At 47.0% G+C, this 18,474-nt stretch overlaps 1 protein-coding gene across 1 annotated transcript in view; it reads left to right on the plus strand.

Moving 5' to 3' along the window:
* Positions 1-18,474, plus strand: part of LOC122945878 (coronin-7-like) — a 121,026-nt gene that overhangs the window by 12,285 nt on the left and 90,267 nt on the right. Inside the window, exons 5-7 of the mRNA XM_044305152.1 lie at positions 195-372; positions 2,850-2,926; positions 6,923-6,973. Of these exons, the coding sequence (XP_044161087.1) occupies positions 195-372; positions 2,850-2,926; positions 6,923-6,973 (306 nt within the window). The remainder of the gene's footprint in view (positions 1-194; positions 373-2,849; positions 2,927-6,922; positions 6,974-18,474) is intronic.

Raw genomic sequence — 18,474 nt, forward strand, 5'->3', positions numbered from 1 at the left:
GTACCTGGTTGTAAATAAGAGTGTCTCCATTCACTGAAAGCAAGCAGAGATCTTGAAATTGTGAGAAAGCACTTTACAAAACTGCATACGTTTTATTTTTGCTGGATTGTGAATGGTTGCTGTACTAGTCTTCAGCATGACTCTTATAGGAGAGCAGACAGAGCGTGACTGTCGTTGCTTTATTTGTTCCGTAGGTAAAATTGTGGTGTGTGACAGAGTCTGACGACGCGGGGGACCCTACGGCGACTCTCTCAGTGAAAGGTGGTCCTGTGAAAGCTCTGCAGTTCCACCCATCGGCCGATGCTCTGCTGGTTTCTGCAGCTGGCAGATCCGTGCAGGTCTGGGATCTCTCCAGGAGCGCAGCCCTTGCAGGTAAAGTGTGGATAAGGTTATGGCCACTTAGCGGCCTGTCGCAGTGTCATTACTCCTAATGATAGGGAATCTGGTCGTGCTACAACCTCCAAACCTGCTGGATATCTGCACGACCACATTCACTGTCATTGGGTGTGACTGCACCACAAGTCGCTGTATGTAGCCGTAGCCTAAATTTCCACAAAAGTTTAGATTTGACAAAAGATGTACTTACTAATAAAGAGTAAGATATTGATGGCCTATCCTATATCAGATCGGCAGGGGGGCTCGACACACCGACGGTAATTTTATAGCGGAAGCAGTGCTTGCATGAGCGACAGCTGATCGGCTGGGATTCGAGGAGTTGGATCGCCAACGTTCGTATATGGATGACCTGTCCAGAGGATAGACCATCAATGTCAAAGTCCCAGACTATGTGCAAGAAAACCTGAGTACTTAGAGGAGACCAGATAGGCATTTATTTTAATTTTTTTTAGACTTCAAAGGGATCTCATGGGTTTACTATAATTGTCTGCTTTGAGGGTTAACCAACACTGGGACCCCTATTAAATGGCAGAACATGACCCCCGTGTCCCCCATTACTCCTCTGAACCAAGGGGAGGGTTGCGCATGGGAGTCTTCAATGAAGGCCACGCAGTGTGATGGTCTGAACGGGGCTGAGGCTGCAATACCAGACACAGTCCATTGGCCGGGAGTGGCGCTGTTTTTGGGAAAAAACAAACAAACAAACTCTTCTTTGTAAGACTGCATCAGGAAAAAGCGTTCCCTTCCAAAGCAAGTTTTCTTCAGGCCTCTTGCACACCACCGTATGTCTTTTGCTGTGTTTTGCGGTCCTTTTTTTCACAAATCCGTTGTTTTGTTTTTTGTTTCCGTTCCGTAGTTTCGCAAAAAATCTCTGTATGGTTTACTTATGCGATCCGTTTTTTGCGGATCGCAAACGGAAACATAACATTTGCAAACGGAAACATAACATAACATTAAACACATGGGCAAAGTGGGCATGGATCCGCAAAAAACGGATGACATACAGATGTGTTCCGTATGCATTCCGTATTTTTTTGCTGACCCATTGACTTGGATGGAGCCATGGAACGTTATTTGCAGGCAAGAATAGGACAAGTTCTATCTTTCAGCGGAACAGAAATACGGAAACAAAATGCATACGGAGTACATTCCGTTTTTTTTGCGGAACCATTGAAATGAATGGTGCCACATACAGACCGCAAACGGAATCCACAAAAACGGGAAAAAAAAAACGTTGGTGTACAAAAGGCCTTAGGGCTCATGCACACGACCGTTGTTGTTTTACACGGATCCGTTGTTCCGCATCTGAGTTTTTTTTTTTCTTCTCTGATTTAACTCCTCTTCCTTTCCGTTATTGCACAAAACATATCCGTATGGTTTCCGCATTTTGATCCGTTTTTTGCAGATCGGAAACAGTAACTTATTAATCACCAAACACATGAGCAATATGGGCTGGGCATAGCATTTCTACAGTATGGATCCGCAAAATACGGATGAAATGCGGATGTGTTCCGTGTGTGTTCCGTATTTTTTTGCGGACCCATTGACTTAAATGGGGCCTCGGACCGTGATTTGCAGACAATAATAGGACATGCACTACTTTTTGCGGAACGGAAATACGGAAACGGAATACACACAGAGTACCTTCCGTTGTTTTTGCGGACCCATTGAAGTGAATTGGTTCCACATACGGTCCGCAAAAAACCCGGAACGGAAGCGGAAAGAAAAAACGTTTGCGTGCATGAGCCCTTACACTGTGGAATTCTGCCTTTGTAGGACCTCAGCAATTAGTACCGGTGCCTTGGCTTTGATTCCACTCGGAAGCGAATATTTTTGGGTTCTGTAGGCGCTCAGGTTTCCGCTCACATTCCTGAAACGGGGCTGCTTGGCTAACTGGTTTCCTATAAACCTGTTCCAAGTATGTACGACTGTTTATATTTCTGTGGCCGGAAGCTAGATTGTAAGCTCCTCTTTATAGGAACAGATCGGAGGAAATATTACGGTACAAAATCTCTTAAAGGGGTTGTCCAAAATTTCCTCAGGGTAGGCTATCAATATCCGATCGGCGGCGGTCTGACACCCGCACCCCTATTGGAACTATACAGCGCCGTCCTTTGTGTAGTGGCTGTTCTTGGTATTGCAGCTCAGCCTCATTCACTTGAATAGAACTGAGCTGCAAATAGGTCATGTGACCAATGAACGTGAAGTCAGAGGTCGAGGAAGAGGCCGCGGGACTCACCTGAGCGCTGTGGGTGCTTCCAGTGCTGACAGCTGGACTCCCACCACTCAGATATTGATGGCCTATCCTCAGGATAGGCCATCAGTAGCTACATCGATATGGTTCTTTTAGTGTTGTGTATTGATTTACAACTTTTAGATTTTTTATTTTTTTTTGCAACCATTTTCTGTGCAGTCTAGAAGAGATATATAATTTAACTGTCATCTCTGTGTAGCTCTGGATGATCATGGAGACCTGGTGCAGAGCATATGCTGGAGTCAAGATGGTGTCCTGATTGGGACGTCTTCTAAGGTGAGAAGTATTGGCACATCATTATCAAAATTATGCAGAATTATTTACTTCCACTCATAACGCTAAGAGTTTTCTGATCAAATTCATCCATCTTTATCTCGGTCAGAAACAATTGTTTTCTTATCATGGAGACACCTTATGTATGGTCACCTTAAAGGGGTTGTCCGGTTTCAAGAGGAAACTAGCCAACTCAGGGGATCGGTCTGTAATATAGAATAGCCAACCTGCGGCTCTCCAGCTGTTGTAAAACTACAGCTCCCACCATGCCCTGCTTTAGGCTAAAAGCTGTAGTCCGTCTGGGCATGCTGGGAGTTGTAGTTTTGCAACAGCTGAAGAGCCTCAGGTTGGCCATCCCTGGAATAGATGATTACTTACCTGACATATCCAGTGCCACCACTCCGGTTCTCCCGGCAGGGCTCTGATTTCCTGGCTGCAGAGGTGACTCTCTGCAGCCACGCAATGGCTTCTTCAGTGCACCACTGAGACCAGTGATTGGATGCAGCAGGGGAATACAGTGCCCTACCGGTAATCATCTAGGGGTACTCCCAACCAATGGCATATCCATCAGATGTTATAAATGTCTGATAGATGTTGGTTTCCACCACTGGAACCCACACCTAGGTGGAGAACGGGGGTCTCCCAACCTGCATCCAGGCAGAGAATAAATGAACATGTGGCCCTGCATGTGCACGACTCTGTCCATTCACTTATAATGGGAGTTATGGAAACAGCCTGGCACTGCTTCCCAGCTTGTTCTGTAACACCCCTAAGTGAACGGAAATGGATGCGAGGCCACTTCTCCATTCATTCTCTGCCTGGATTAAATGGGTTGGCCCATCTCATACATTGGGAGCATATCGCTAGGGTATGACCCCAATGTCTGATAGCTGTAGGTCCCACCTTCGGGACCACTCCATTTTCTATAACAGAGCCTGCAAAGTGACCACCGAAAGTAGCCGATCTGTGGCTCAACTATTTCCGTCAGCCCCATAGAAGTGAATGGAACATACCTTTATATTTTGACACAAAGCCCTGATTTCCCTGCATAGATGTAAATATAGAAGCTGGCTTCCTGCAGCCACCACTAGAGGGAGCTCACTGCAGTCTTGATCATTTCTGCAAATCCCTGGTGCTCCAAGATCACAGACCTCTGTATCTATTGCCTGCACTTTGTAATTTTTGGAAAGCTATGGGTCTTTGGCTGCATTTTTTTAATTGCACTTTTCAATATGCGATTCTGGTTTCTGAGGTAAGTTCTTGTGGAATAGCAAAGTAAAACAGTTAAAAAACGCACGTTTAGATACAATGTGGTTACCGAAGCAGTCGCGTTTTTTTTTTTCTGTCAGTGGGATAAAGCCACTGTGCAATAAAAGCATCAGATAAGACTACTTTCACATTAGCGTTTTAGGCGGATTCGTCATAGATCTGCAAAAAACGCTTCCGTTACAATAATACAACCGCCTGCATTCATCATGAACGGATCCGGTTGTATTTATGTCTTCTATAGCCATGACTGATCCGTCATGAACACCATTGAAAGTCAACAGGGGACGGATCCGTTTTCTATTGTGTCAGAGAAAACGGATCCGTCCTGACACACAATGTATCCATTTTCTCCGCACCACATGGCGGACAGAAAAACGCTGCAGGCAGCGTTTTGGTGTCCGCCTCCAGAGCGGAATGAAGACAGAACAGAGGCAAACTGATGCATTCTGAGCGGATCCTTTTCCATTCAGAATGCATTAGGGCAAAACTGATCCGTTTTGGACCGCGTGTGAGAGCCCTGAATGGATCTCCAAAACGGAAACCAAAACGCTAGTGTGAAAGTAGCCTAAGAAAGGAAGCAGTTTTCAAAAACCATTCATTTCAATGGGGCCGCAAAAAAAACTGAAATTACAAGAACAAGTGCGTGCACTTTGTGATCCTATGCCTACAGTCTCATCGTGTGGCAGCACTGGAACACATACGGTTTCCGGCATGGGCGCAAGGTTTCAGCCGGACAAAAACCAGTCCGTGCCCCAGTTTTTTTTCCGGCCGAAACCTGGCGCTCATGCCGAAAACTGGACGATTTCCCGCCAGGTCCCATTATAGTCAATGGGGTCTGGCGGTGAACTCCAGAACCGCCTTCCGGATAGCTTTAGGGCCCTTTCACACTTGCGTTGTCCGGATCCGGCATAGAGTTCTGTCGTCGGGGCTCTATGCCGGAAGAATCCTGATCAGTTTTATCCTAATGCATTCTGAATGGAGAGAAATCCGTTCAGGATGCATCAGGATGTCTTCAGTTCCGGAACGTTTTTTGGCCGGAGAAAATACTGCAGCATGCTGCGCTTTTTGCTCCGGCCAAAAATCCTGAACACTTGCTGCAAGGCCGGATCCGGAATTAATGCCCATTGAAAGGCATTGATCCGGATCCGGCCTTAAGCTAAACGTCGTTTCGGCGCATTGCCGGATCCGACGTTTAGCTTTTTTAGAGTGGTTACCATGGCTACCGGGATGCTAAAGTCCTGGCAGCCATGGTAAAGTGTAGTGGGGAGCGGGGGAGCAGCATACTTACCGTCCGTGCGGCTCCCGGGGCGCTCCAGAGTGACGTCAGGGCGCCCCAAGCGCATGGATGGCACATCATCCATGCGCATGGGGCGCTCTGACGTCACTCTGGGGCGCCCCGGGAGCCGCGCGGACTGTAAGTATACCGCTCCCCCGCTCCCCGCTCCTACTATGGCAACCAGGACTTTAATAGCGTCCTGGATGCCACAGTAACACTGAACGAATTTTGAAGATGGATCCGTCTTCAAATGCTTTCAGTACACTTGTGTTTTTCCGGATCCGGCGTGTAATTCCGGCAAGTGGAGTACACGCCGGATCCGGACAACGCAAGTGTGAAAGGGCCCTCAACTAGCCTTTAGCGATTTCCAGCAGTCTCATTGAAGGGACGTCAATGCGTGACCACTGCTCCGTTCACCCGGGGGACTCCCAGCAGTCGGGCCCCCAGCGATCATTTAGGTGGATAGGTGAGATGTTTTGTTAATTGGAAAACCCCCTTTAAATTCTAGTCTATCTTCAGGTAATGTCCTGTAGGTGGCGCTCTCGGTATACTGAACTGGATTCCTTGTCCTGGTTTAACATTTCTTCTAATACATTACTTATGTTATGAAATCTTTCGAAATTAAATCCTTGTGCCTATTGTGAGTGTACATCTAGGTCTAGGTTACTTTATATTTTGGACAGATGTTTCATTTTTAAATAAAACTTTCAAAAATGTATACTTTTAGGGAATAAATGCAATTCAAAGGGGTTTCCAGGATTTATAAATGAAGCTTTTGATGCTTAAGGCTGGGTTCACACGGGCTTGACGGATTAGGTCCGGATGCGTTCAGTGAAACTCGCACTATTTTGCAAGCAAGTTCAGTCAGTTTTGTCTGCAATTGCGTTCAGTTGTTCAGTTTTTTCTGTGCGGGTGCAATGCGTTTTGATGCGTTTTTCACGCGCGTGATAAAAAACTGAAGGTTTACAAACAACATCTCCTAGCAACCATCAGTGAAAAACGCATCGCACCCACACTTGCTTGCGGATGCAATGCGTTTTTCACGCAGCCCCATTCATTTCTATGGGGCCTGTCCTGCGTTACAAACGCAGAATAAAGAGCATGCTGCGATTTTAAAGCATTGCAGAGGTGATGCGTGAAAAAAAACGCTCATGTATACAGCCCCATTGAAATGAATGGTGCCGGATTCAGTGCGGGTGCAATACGTTCACCTACCGCATTGCACCCGCGCGGAAATCTCGCCAGTGTGAACTTAAAAGGTGCAAAGAAAACCCCAAACCTGTAATGTAGTATACATAACCTGCAGTTGCTGTCATTTTGCACCACATGATCATGGCGGTCAATTTTCGCCAGCATGGACTAAACAACAATTTCATCAACATCATTGCTGACGTATACATGGATTTTTTTTTTTTAATATTTTATCATTAAAATTGCTCATCTGATACTTGCAGGACAAGAGGCTGAGAATTTTTGATGTCCGGAAAAGCACAGGAGCCTGTCAGGTATTTGCTTTACATTTTGATGGAGCTGATGGGGGAGGGTGGGGGCAATGTGATAATGCTCCTGGATATCTGCATTTAGGGTTTACGGCATGGCATGTCACTACATTAAGTGCCTCTGGAATCTGTCAGCAAGTGATTACAGGTTAGTACATCCCATAAACAAATGGCCCCCATAGATAACATTCAGCCAGCATGTCACAACAGGAGATAAGGGCCATTCATGTAAGAGCTTTCTGGAAATCAGTGCCATTTCATTCTCCTGCTTTGATATCTGATCCCCCTGTGTACATCGTTATTGTGAGCATTATTGTTACTACACATCTGTAGGGTTACTCTACTGTCTCTGTGATCCCATGCCTGCAGTCTCATCTTGTGCCATCTATGAGATGAGAGTAAGGCTACTTTCACACCTGCGTTTAGGTGCGGATCCGTCTGGTATCTGCACAGACGGATCCGCACCTATAATGCGAACGCTTAGATCCGTTCAGAACGGATCGGTTTGCATTATCAAGAACAAAAAAAATTGAAAGTCAATGGGGGACGTATCCGTTTGAAAATTGAGCCATATTGTGTCAACTTCAAACTGATCCGTCCCCATTGACTTACATTGTAAGTCTGGACGGATCCGTTTGCCTCCGCACGGCCAGACAGACACCCGAACGCTGCAAGCAGCGTTCGGGTGTCCGCCTGCTGAGTGGAGGACAAACGGTGCCAGACTGATGCATTCTGAGCGGATCCGCATCCACTCAGAATGCATTAGGGCAGTACGGATCCGTTCGGGGCCGCTTGTGAGAGCCTTCAAACGGAACTCACAAGCGGAGCCCCGAACGCAAGTGTGAAAGTAGCCTTACAAGTAAATATCAGGCCCCACTGGAGGTCCAGACTCTACTAGGACCGAAATGGGCAGAAAAGGAGTTTAGAAGATAAAAGGCATATGGCTATCCCATTGCAGAAGTAATGCAGTGATGTCACAGTACAGGAATAATGCACACAGCGATGTCACAGTACAGGGATTATAGACACAGTGGTGTCACAGTACAGGGATAATAAACACAGCGATGTCACAGTACAGGGATAATAAACACAGTGATGTCACAGTACAGAGATCATAAACACAGTGATGTCACAGTACAGGGATAATAAACCGTGTGATGTCACAGTACAGCGATAATAAACAGTGTGATGTCATAGTACAGAGATAATAAACAGTGTGATGTCATAGTACAGAGATAATAAACAGTGTGATGTCACAGTACAGAGATCATAAACCCAGTGATGTCACAGTACAGGGATAATAAACACAGTGATGTCACAGTACAGAGATAATAAACACAGTGATGTCACAGTACAGAGATAATAAACACAGTGATGTCACAGTACAGGGATAATAAACCCAGTGATGTCACAGTACAGGGATAATAAAACAGTGATGTCACAGTACTGGGATAATAAACACAGTGATGTCACTGTACAGAGATAATAAACACAGTGATGTCACTGTACAGAGATAATAAACACAGTGATGTCACAGTACAGGGATAATAAACACAGTGATGTCACAGTACAGAGATAATAAACACAGTGATGTCACAGTACAGAGATAATAAACACAGTGATGTCACAGTACAGGGATAATAAACCCAGTGATGTCACAGTACAGGGATAATAAAACAGTGATGTCACAGTACTGGGATAATAAACACAGTGATGTCACTGTACAGAGATAATAAACACAGTGATGTCACTGTACAGAGATAATAAACACAGTGATGTCACAGTACAGGGATAATAAACCCAGTGATGTCACAGTACAGGGATAATAAACCCAGTGATGTCACAGTACAGGGATAATAAAACAGTGATGTCACAGTAAAGGGATAATACACACAGTGATGTCACAGTGCAGAGATAATAAACACAGTGATGTCACAGTACAGGGATAATACACACTGTGATGTCACAGTACAGGGATAATACACACTGTGATGTCACAGTACAGGGATAATACACACTGTGATGTCACAGTACAGGGATAATACACACAGTGATGTCACAGTACAGGGATAATACACACAGTGATGTCACAGTACAGGGATAATAAACACAGTGATGTCACAGTACAGAGATAATAAACACAGTGATGTCACAGTACAGAGATAATAAACAGTTTCAATCCACTCCTCAGCCCTCGGTGCTTCTGTAAATCTGCATAGAAGCAGACAGATTAGCCCCTCTAGTATACCATGACGACAAGTGTAATTTGGGGACAAGTTGTGTTTTGTATTAATGACTGTATGCAGGAATTCTGAGGATTTTTTTCTTCTGGTTAATGATCCATTACTGCATGGAAAATGGGCCAAAGTTTCAAGGACGGATTCCTAGGCATTGAAGTGCAAAAACCTTCTTCTAACATGATAATTAAAAGCAGTGCTCATAAATATCGGTCACAAAAACATTGACGTCTAATGCGATAATGAAAAGCAGAGAACGTGTGGTAAGTTCTCAAGCAAACGTGCGTAGACCAACCTGATAGTTTGCAGCATCTCAGATTTGGTTGGTGGATAGGAACAGCCATGGTTAGGCTTAGGGCCTATGCGCACAATGCACGGGCACCATTCATGTGCCCGCTGACTGCGGACGCGGCCCATTCACTTGTATAGGGTCCGCAATCTGCATCCAATGGTCCGTGGTGCATGCAATACTTTTTTTGCGGTGCGGAGGCACGGACAGAAAACCCACGGAAGCACTCCTTGGGCTTCCGATCAGTGCGTCCGTTCCGCATCATATCTTCCAGATTGCAGACCCATTCATGAGCCCTTATGCTGACTTTATGTGGAGCGATCTGATAATTGGGCTTCATGAAGGGGAAGCAATGCTGTGCAGAGCGTTCTATAAGCCGTATTCTGTACCATACAGGACCCGTAAGTTGCCTTTTCTTAGGTTTTAGGCAAAGTGACATTTGACGACTACATGGTCTTTCCATAAACATGTATGTTGGTATTGGGAAGTGCACTCACTTATGTGTGTGCACTCAACGGGGGTCATTTACTAGTATATTTACCCCTTTTTGCGACTTTTTAACGCCCATGCAGAGGGGGAAATAAAGCGCGGCCTAAAAAGACGATCTTTGTAAATGACCCTCAAAGTGTGTGGGGTTCCCCTGGACCCTACTGTACGAGCTGACACTTTTTAGAAGGCAATAATAGGTAGCAGAACTGAGGTCGGACCGCATCCAAGAGGGAGAAGAGACCACCTAGATCTTACCCCCAGCTCCCCAGTTTCGTTGGGATGATAGGAGGTGACTGTGTTTACCACTGTTCTGATGGTTGGTAGAGGACCCCTTTAAAACACTACAGAATGTGCCCCAAATTGACTAAATGTTTAGAATTTAATGACCATTTCATGCTATTTAAGGGGGTTGTTGGGGTGCTAAATATTGATGACTAATCCTCGGGAGTGGGGTCCAACACACGAGTGCCAGGTGAGTACCATGACCTTCCCACAGATCACCAAGCACAGCGCCGTCTGTTGGATTTTGGCTGTGCTTGGTATTGCAGCTCTGCCCCATTTACTTGAATGGGACTGAGCTGCTCCTAGGCCGCGTGACCAGAGCGCCACAGTCTCTTCAAACAGATGATCAGCAGTGGTACTGGGAGTCGGACCCCCTCTGATCTGATATTGATGACCTGTCTTGATGATAAGTCATTAGTATTAGTCCTTATGCACACAAACGTATTTTGTTTCCGTGTCCGTTCCTTTTTTTTTTTTTGCGGATAGGATGCAGACCCATTCATTTCAATGGGTCCGCAAAAAATGCGGACAGCACACTGTGTGCTATCCGCATCTGTATGTATGTTCCGTAGCCCCGCAAAAAAAAATAGAACATGTCCTATTCTTGTCTGTTTTAGGCATTGTTACAATGGATCTGTCCCCAAAAAAACTGATGGCGTATGGATGTCATCCTTTTTTTTGCGGACCACAAAACACATACTGTCGTGTGCATGTAGCTTTAAACACCCGGACATTACTTTTAATGACAAATTTCCAACCCTATATCCCAGTTATATTCTGCTGGTCACATCTATTTACAACCTCCAGAGGGCGCTATATATATATATATATATATATATATATATATATATATACTGCACAGCTTCTTCTTTTCTCTTAGTTTCCCTACAAGTCTGTGCAGTTTTCCAGCACCATAATAATTTAGGTCATGATTTACTATACAGTCCGGTCATAAAAGTCCAATATACGACGTGACGGAAGAGGATTTTTCGTTCAATTCTCCTTTAGGGCTCTTTCACACGAGCGATATGGATTGTGTCAGGATCTGTTCAGAGAAAAACGAATGGTTTTGCAAGCAAGTTCATTGTGTGTGTTGTTCCATCCGGATTGCGTGCGTTTTTCATGCACGTAAAAAAAAAAATAAACCCCCAGAAGAATAACAATCTACATCTTCTAACAACCATCAGCGAAAAATGTATTGCGTCCGGATGCCTTCCGTTTTTCACGCAAGCCCCATTCTCTTTTATGGAGATGGGGTTGCTTGGAAAACGCCCGATATAGAGCATGCCGCTTTTCTTGCTGAACTCAAAGATGATGTGTGAAAATTGAAATGAATGGGTCGGGATTCGGTCCGGATGCTATGCGTTCGCTACACGCATCGCATCTGGACGGAAAACTCGCTCGTGTGAAAGAGGCCTTAGGATGCGACCACACGGCGCCTTCAATACCGGGCGGTCATTAACAATGAAGACTGGCTACACAGAGCGGTCTTCATTCGTTAAAGAACAGGCAGCTGTGGCTTAATTGGCTGCGCGGTTCTCGGGCGTGCCCTGAATGGCTCACGACGGCACTGTGTGGTCCTACCCCCAATCCTACTGAGGGCGGCATTACCTTAGGACTTGCGTAGCCCGTGGCTCCTCTGCGGTCACGGAGCCGCATTGCATTTGCATCGATCTCCTCCCAATGTTTTGGGAAATGCTGCGGGGAACAATAAGGAGAACATGCAGATGGATTCATACCCATCGTATCGGCGCTGCAAGCACTGAGCCGCCCTATAGTGCACTTGCCAGTTTTTCTTACATGCTGGTACATGTAGTTCCCCCGTCACTGGATGCGCGCTTTGGTCTCTTGTAGACTATATCGCCTGCCTACTGCAAGGGATCTCATGGACCAAAAAGTTCCGGGCACCTCATGGTCAATGAATTCCTTGGCATAGTTTTAAGTGCCACATGTGAGAGGATAAAATGGGCAGCCTCATCCCAGAGTGTGTGGGTGAATTGGCCGCAGAAACTGCTTCCAGATGTTGCAGGGCGTCCTAGCATCCCTCATCACTCGGGGCGGCCGAGAGGGAGGAGGAGAGAAATTCTTTCCTTCAGCATCATAAAATTCCTGCTAACCTCCTCTCCCTCTCTGTCCAAATACACTCAATTTCCTCTTTCTTGATGGAATGGTCTGCAGGTCGGGGTAAATTGCACAAGGCGTAGAGCCGGAGGAGGAGGATGGGGGGGAGGGGGGCGGATTTGCAGATCTTGCAGTTTATTACCAAGGTGTAGGGGGCAATGGGGGATCTGTTGTTTATTTGCTTTTATGAAGCCTTTTTTTTTTCCACATGTTGAGGATTATAGTTCTGCTCTGTGACCGCCAATGAGGGGTTAATGCCACGATCGGCGTGTTCTATCCATAAGCGCAGGAATGCTCTGCAGATCTGGCTTTGAAGAACGGGTTTAATTTCAGTATATTCTTTTGCTGGCGCAAAAAACGCTTCAGCACATGTTCTCTATTAAGTATTAAAACCAGGCTTCTCATGAGAAAACCATCAACCCCCCCCCCCACACTCACAGGAGCTTGTGTGCCCCCCTTATAGAAAGGCAGCTGAACAAAGACCTGCTGTGTGCACCTAATATACAGGCTATAGCCTTCATCCTACCCCACAGACACTGTGTCATCACCTAATACACAGACATCAGGACACGGACCTCTCCTCCTAATACACAGACATCAGGACTCGGACCTCTCCTCCTCCTCCTCCTCCTAATACACAGACATCAGGACTCGGACCTCTCCTCCTCCTCCTCCTAATACACAGACATCAGGACACGGACCTCTCCTCCTAATACACAGACATCAGGACACGGACCTCTCCTCCTAATACACAGACATCAGGACTCGGACCTCTCCTCCTCCTCCTCCTAATACACAGACATCAGGACTCGGACCTCTCCTCCTCCTCCTCCTCCTCCTCCTCCTAATACACAGACATCAGGACTCGGACCTCTCCTCCTAATACACAGACATCAGGACTCGGACCTCTCCTCCTCCTCCTAATACACAGACATCAGGACTCGGACCTCTCCTCCTCCTCCTCCTCCTAATACACAGACATCAGGACTCGGACCTCTCCTCCTCCTCCTCCTCCTCCTAATACACAGACATCAGGACGCGGACCTCTCCTCCTCCTAATACACAGACATCAGGACACGGACCTCTCCTCCTCCTAATACACAGACATCAGGACACAGACCTCTCCTCCTCCTAATACACAGACATCAGGACACGGACCTCTCCTCCTCCTAATACACAGACATCAGGACACGGACCTCTCCTCCTCCTAATACACAGACATCAGGACGCGGACCTCTCCTCCTCCTAATACACAGACATCAGGACGCGGACCTCTCCTCCTCCTAATACACAGACATCAGGACGCGGACCTCTCCTCCTCCTAATACACAGACATCAGGACGCGGACCTCTCCTCCTCCTAATACACAGACATCAGGACGCGGACCTCTCCTCCTCCTAATACACAGACATCAGGACGCGGACCTCTCCTCCTCCTAATACACAGACATCAGGACACGGACCTCTCCTCCTCCTAATACACATACATCAGGACACGGACCTCTCCTCCTCCTAATACACAGACATCAGGACACGGACCTCTCCTCCTAATACACAGACATCAGGACACGGACCTCTCCTCCTCCTAATACACAGACATCAGGACGCGGACCTCTCCTCCTCCTAATACACAGACATCAGGACACGGACCTCTCCTCCTCCTAATACACAGACATCAGGACACGGACCTCTCCTCCTCCTCCTCCTAATACACAGACATCAGGACGCGGACCTCTCCCCTCCTAATACACAGACATCAGGACGCGGACCTCTCCCCCTCCTAATACACAGACATCAGGACGCGGACCTCTCCTCCTCCTAATACACAGACATCAGGACACGGACCTCTCCTCCTCCTCCTCCTCCTCCTCCTCCTCCTCCTCCTCCTCCTCCTCCTCCTCCTCCTCCTCCTCCTCCTCCTCCTCCTCCTAATACACAGACATCAGGGCACGGACCTCTCCTCCTCCTCCTAATACACAGACATCAGGACACGGACCTCTCCTCCTAATACACAGACATCAGGACACGGACCTCTCCTCCTCCTAATACACAGACATCAGGACGCGGACCTCTCCTCCTCCTAATACACAGACATCAGGACACGGACCTCTCCTCCTCCTAATACACAGACATCAGGACGCGGACCTCTCCTCCTCCTAATACACAGACATCAGGACACGGACCTCTCCCCCTCCTAATACACAGACATCAGGACACGGACCTCTCCTCCTCCTAATACACAGACATCAGGACACGGACCTCTCCTCCTCCTCCTCCTAATACACAGACATCAGGGCACGGACCTCTCCTCCTCCTCCTAATACACAGACATCAGGGCACGGACCTCTCCTCCTCCTCCTCCTCCTAATACACAGACATCAGGGCACGGACCTCTCCTCCTCCTCCTAATACACAGACATCAGGGCACGGACCTCTCCTCCTCCTAATACACAGACATCAGGACACGGACCTCTCCTCCTCCTCCTAATACACAGACATCAGGGCACGGACCTCTCCTCCTCCTAATACACAGACATCAGGGCACGGACCTCTCCTCCTCCTCCTCCTCCTCCTCCTAATACACAGACATCAGGACGCGGACCTCTCCTCCTCCTAATACACAGACATCAGGACACGGACCTCTCCTCCTCCTCCTAATACACAGACATCAGGACACGGACCTCTCCTCCTCCTCCTCCTCCTCCTCCTCCTCCTAATATTTGGTATATAATCACTTCCATGACCTCCAGCTAGGTGGGGGTATCAGAGTCGGTTCTGGGCGCAGGCTTGTATATTCTGTGTCTGCTCCCCCGGTTTTATTGCTCTGAGTGATTCATCATTTTGCAGTTTTCCTGGAAGATGCTGATCAGTTTCACAATTGTTAACATGAGAAATCAAAATATTCAGTGACCGTCCCACACAAGTCAATGCAATCCAGACCCGAATCCTGGAAGCAGTTGGGTTGCAACTTGCAACCATTCCAACCTCCTACGGTCAATACACAGTGGCACTACAACTCCCAGGATACTACCATTTCAATCATTGCAGTCATGTGACGGGACGTCATGAAAGAAGTCTTGTAGATGCCAAAAAAGTGAAAATCCTGGATTTGCTGCTTTTAGGACATCAACCGTTCTTAATTAGCATTTTTTTCATTTAAAGAAAACTCCAGCTTGGAGCAAATGTAATTATTGCATTGACCACCTGAAGGGGGCGCTGAAGAGACAATAATCTTCTGCGTGAATTCTATTAACATTACATTAGGGAAATATCAGCACTTTCATACTTGCCAACAGTCCTAAGTTTTGTGGGACTGTGTACAAAGGGGAGGGGGTTGTGCTCATTTGCATTTAAAGGGGAGGGGGGGCTTTTTGTATTATTTGGGGCAGATTTAGTAAAAGTTAAAAAAATTAAATAAAACTGTCTCTGTTGCCTATGACACCCAAGTCTTGCCCCCTACATCTCATCTCAGTACCCCCTTTGATCAGCAGCAAGCTTTTGGAACTTTTATTCTATATATTGAAACGCCCCCTTTTCAAGACTCCACCCTTTTCCTGTGTAGCCCCACCCTTTTTATGATGTGGCACACCCCCTCAGAACATGCATGGGCTCCGGGGTCCACATGACTCCACCCCATGCAATTAGAGCTCATTGAGGGCTGTTTTCGAGGAGAATGCAGCCATCTATGCAGGAGAGTTGCCAATTAATTCGGGATGTATCCCCTTTTTTGAGACTCTCCTGGACGCCCCAGGAAAGTTGGCAAGTATGGTTTATACCAGGGAGGCTCAACCTGCGGCCCTCCAGCTGTTGCAAAACTACAACTCCCACCATGCCCTGCTGTAGGCTGTCCAGGCATGCTGAGAGTTGTTGTTTCGCAACAGCTGGAGGGACGCAGGTTGGGCATCCCTGGTTTATACCAAACACAGCGCCGTCTGTTGTATAGTGGCCATGCTTGGTATTGCAGCTCAATTCCAATTATAGAAATGAGTGGGTCTGCATTCGATCTGCAAACAATTAAAAAAAAATATATACAGTCGTGTCGATGGGGCCTGAGTCCTCAATATTTAAATCATGAAAAATCCCTTTAACTCCCATGCAAGTAAGGCCTCAAGCATGTGCGTGATGAAATCCGTGATAAGATGATCAGTGATTCATTCCTGAAGATTTCTGTGTTAGGCCCGTATGTCCGTTTTTTTCGCGTTCCGTGTGTCATGCGTGTTCCACAGACACTGCAGAGCTGAATTTTTTTTTTTTCAGAACATCTCCTCCTAATAATCTGTGCTGCATCCGTGTTTTTCACGGAACCATAGACTATAATGGATCCGTTACAAGGACAAAATAGGCCATGCTTCTGTGCTAAAACCGTGGACCGTCCGTGCTAAAACACTGATGTGGGTAAGTGTGCTGTCTGTGGAGAACACGTACAGTACGCGTCCATGGAACACTAACTCGTGGGAGTTACGGAAACGCCATAGCATAGCCTCCACCTTTATAGTGGCCGATCTTAACCGCCATGTAAAAGGACCCTTAAAGGGGGGTACCAAATTTAGAAGATAGGGGATAACTAACGGATTGCTAGGGTTCTGACCACAGGACTGCCACCGATCCCAGGAATGGGAGTCCAGTTCCGTCGATCTGACGGAAGGTCAGACATGCCACTGCCATTCCATTCATTTTCTATGTGACTCCTGGAGATAGGCAAGAGGTGAGTGCCATAGAGAGCGAATGGAGCGGCAGGGCGCATGTCTGACCTGCCGCTCCATCAGATCAGGAAAAAGGGACCCCCATTCTTGGGATAGGTGGGGTCGGACCCCCAGTGATCTGTTAGTGATCCTCTAACCCTAGGATAGGGGATAACTTCTAAACTTGGCGCAACCCCTTTAAGCCTGTCCTTGTTGTCCATAGCAACCAGTCAGAGCTAAGCTTTTTGCAGTTTCGGTATATGAGGCCCAGCATACCGTTTGTTCGGCGCTGTTACGATAAAACAACTTTATCGAGGGCTAAAGCTGCGCAATATGAGCATCTTCCGGACAGTCTAATCCCCTCCGGAGCAGCGCTCACCCTTTCTTACACATTTTTAGTTGTATCAGGGGAGGTATTTGTCGTAGGGGGGGCTCAGTGACAGTCACAGCTGTGCCCCCGGTTAGCCATTCCTAAGAGTTGGATGTTTGCCTGGCCCTGTCTCTACGGGGTGTCAGCCATGTTAGTTCTCTGTCGTCATGACAACACATTAACCGGAGCAGAATGTTTGAGTAATGGACCGGGGTGTATGTACTAAGCATGGGCTGATCAAATACTCCCCTGATTACTCTCTATGTATTAAAGGATTCTTTTGGGGCAAGTTTCCGGGAGATGAGCGTATATATTCGGAGACCAGATGTTGCACATAGACGCACCTATCCAAATACGCCTATACCGCGCATTGTCCCTATTGTCTCTGGGACTTCTCACCGTGACAATAGGAATCTGGCGGCGTTTCCATGATTTCTGTGTGGAAGTGCATCTCTGGTAGTCCGTGTCTCTCATGCGTCGCTCCCCCTCTGCCTGCAGGAAGTGTGTGGGATTAGAGGATTTGGGGCCGTGGGAAGTTCGGATGGAGCCGAGGTGGTGGCTATAAATAGTGAGGGTGACATCGTATGGCGGTTTTAACCACTCGTTATATGTCATTGTATGTTTGTATTAATATGTTAGACAGATTAGCATGGTCAAATATTTATTTAACATACGCTGGAGTGTAGACGCGTCCACCCGGGGGCGCTCATAGGTGCGTTTACCATGGGCAGTGATCATGGCAGGATCCCAAAATTTTCAACCCAAAAGATCCTCATCCTATAAGGGTTCATTCAGACGACCGTATGAATGAGTCTGCATCATATTCGCAATTTTGCGGACCCGTTCACTACAATGAGGCTGCAAAAGATAGCTGTTTCTATCATAGAGCCGTCCATGCGGAATGCATGTTGCCGGTGTTTGTGTTTTGCGGATCCACAATTTGTGGACTGCAAAACGCTTACGGCTGTCTGAACGAGCCCTAAGATCTATCAATGTGTTATTTTCTTACTCAGTGATATTGTTCATCTTGGAGAAAAG

This window comes from Bufo gargarizans, chromosome 8 (assembly GCF_014858855.1).
Source record: "Bufo gargarizans isolate SCDJY-AF-19 chromosome 8, ASM1485885v1, whole genome shotgun sequence".
Classification (NCBI taxonomy): Eukaryota; Metazoa; Chordata; class Amphibia; order Anura; family Bufonidae; genus Bufo; species Bufo gargarizans.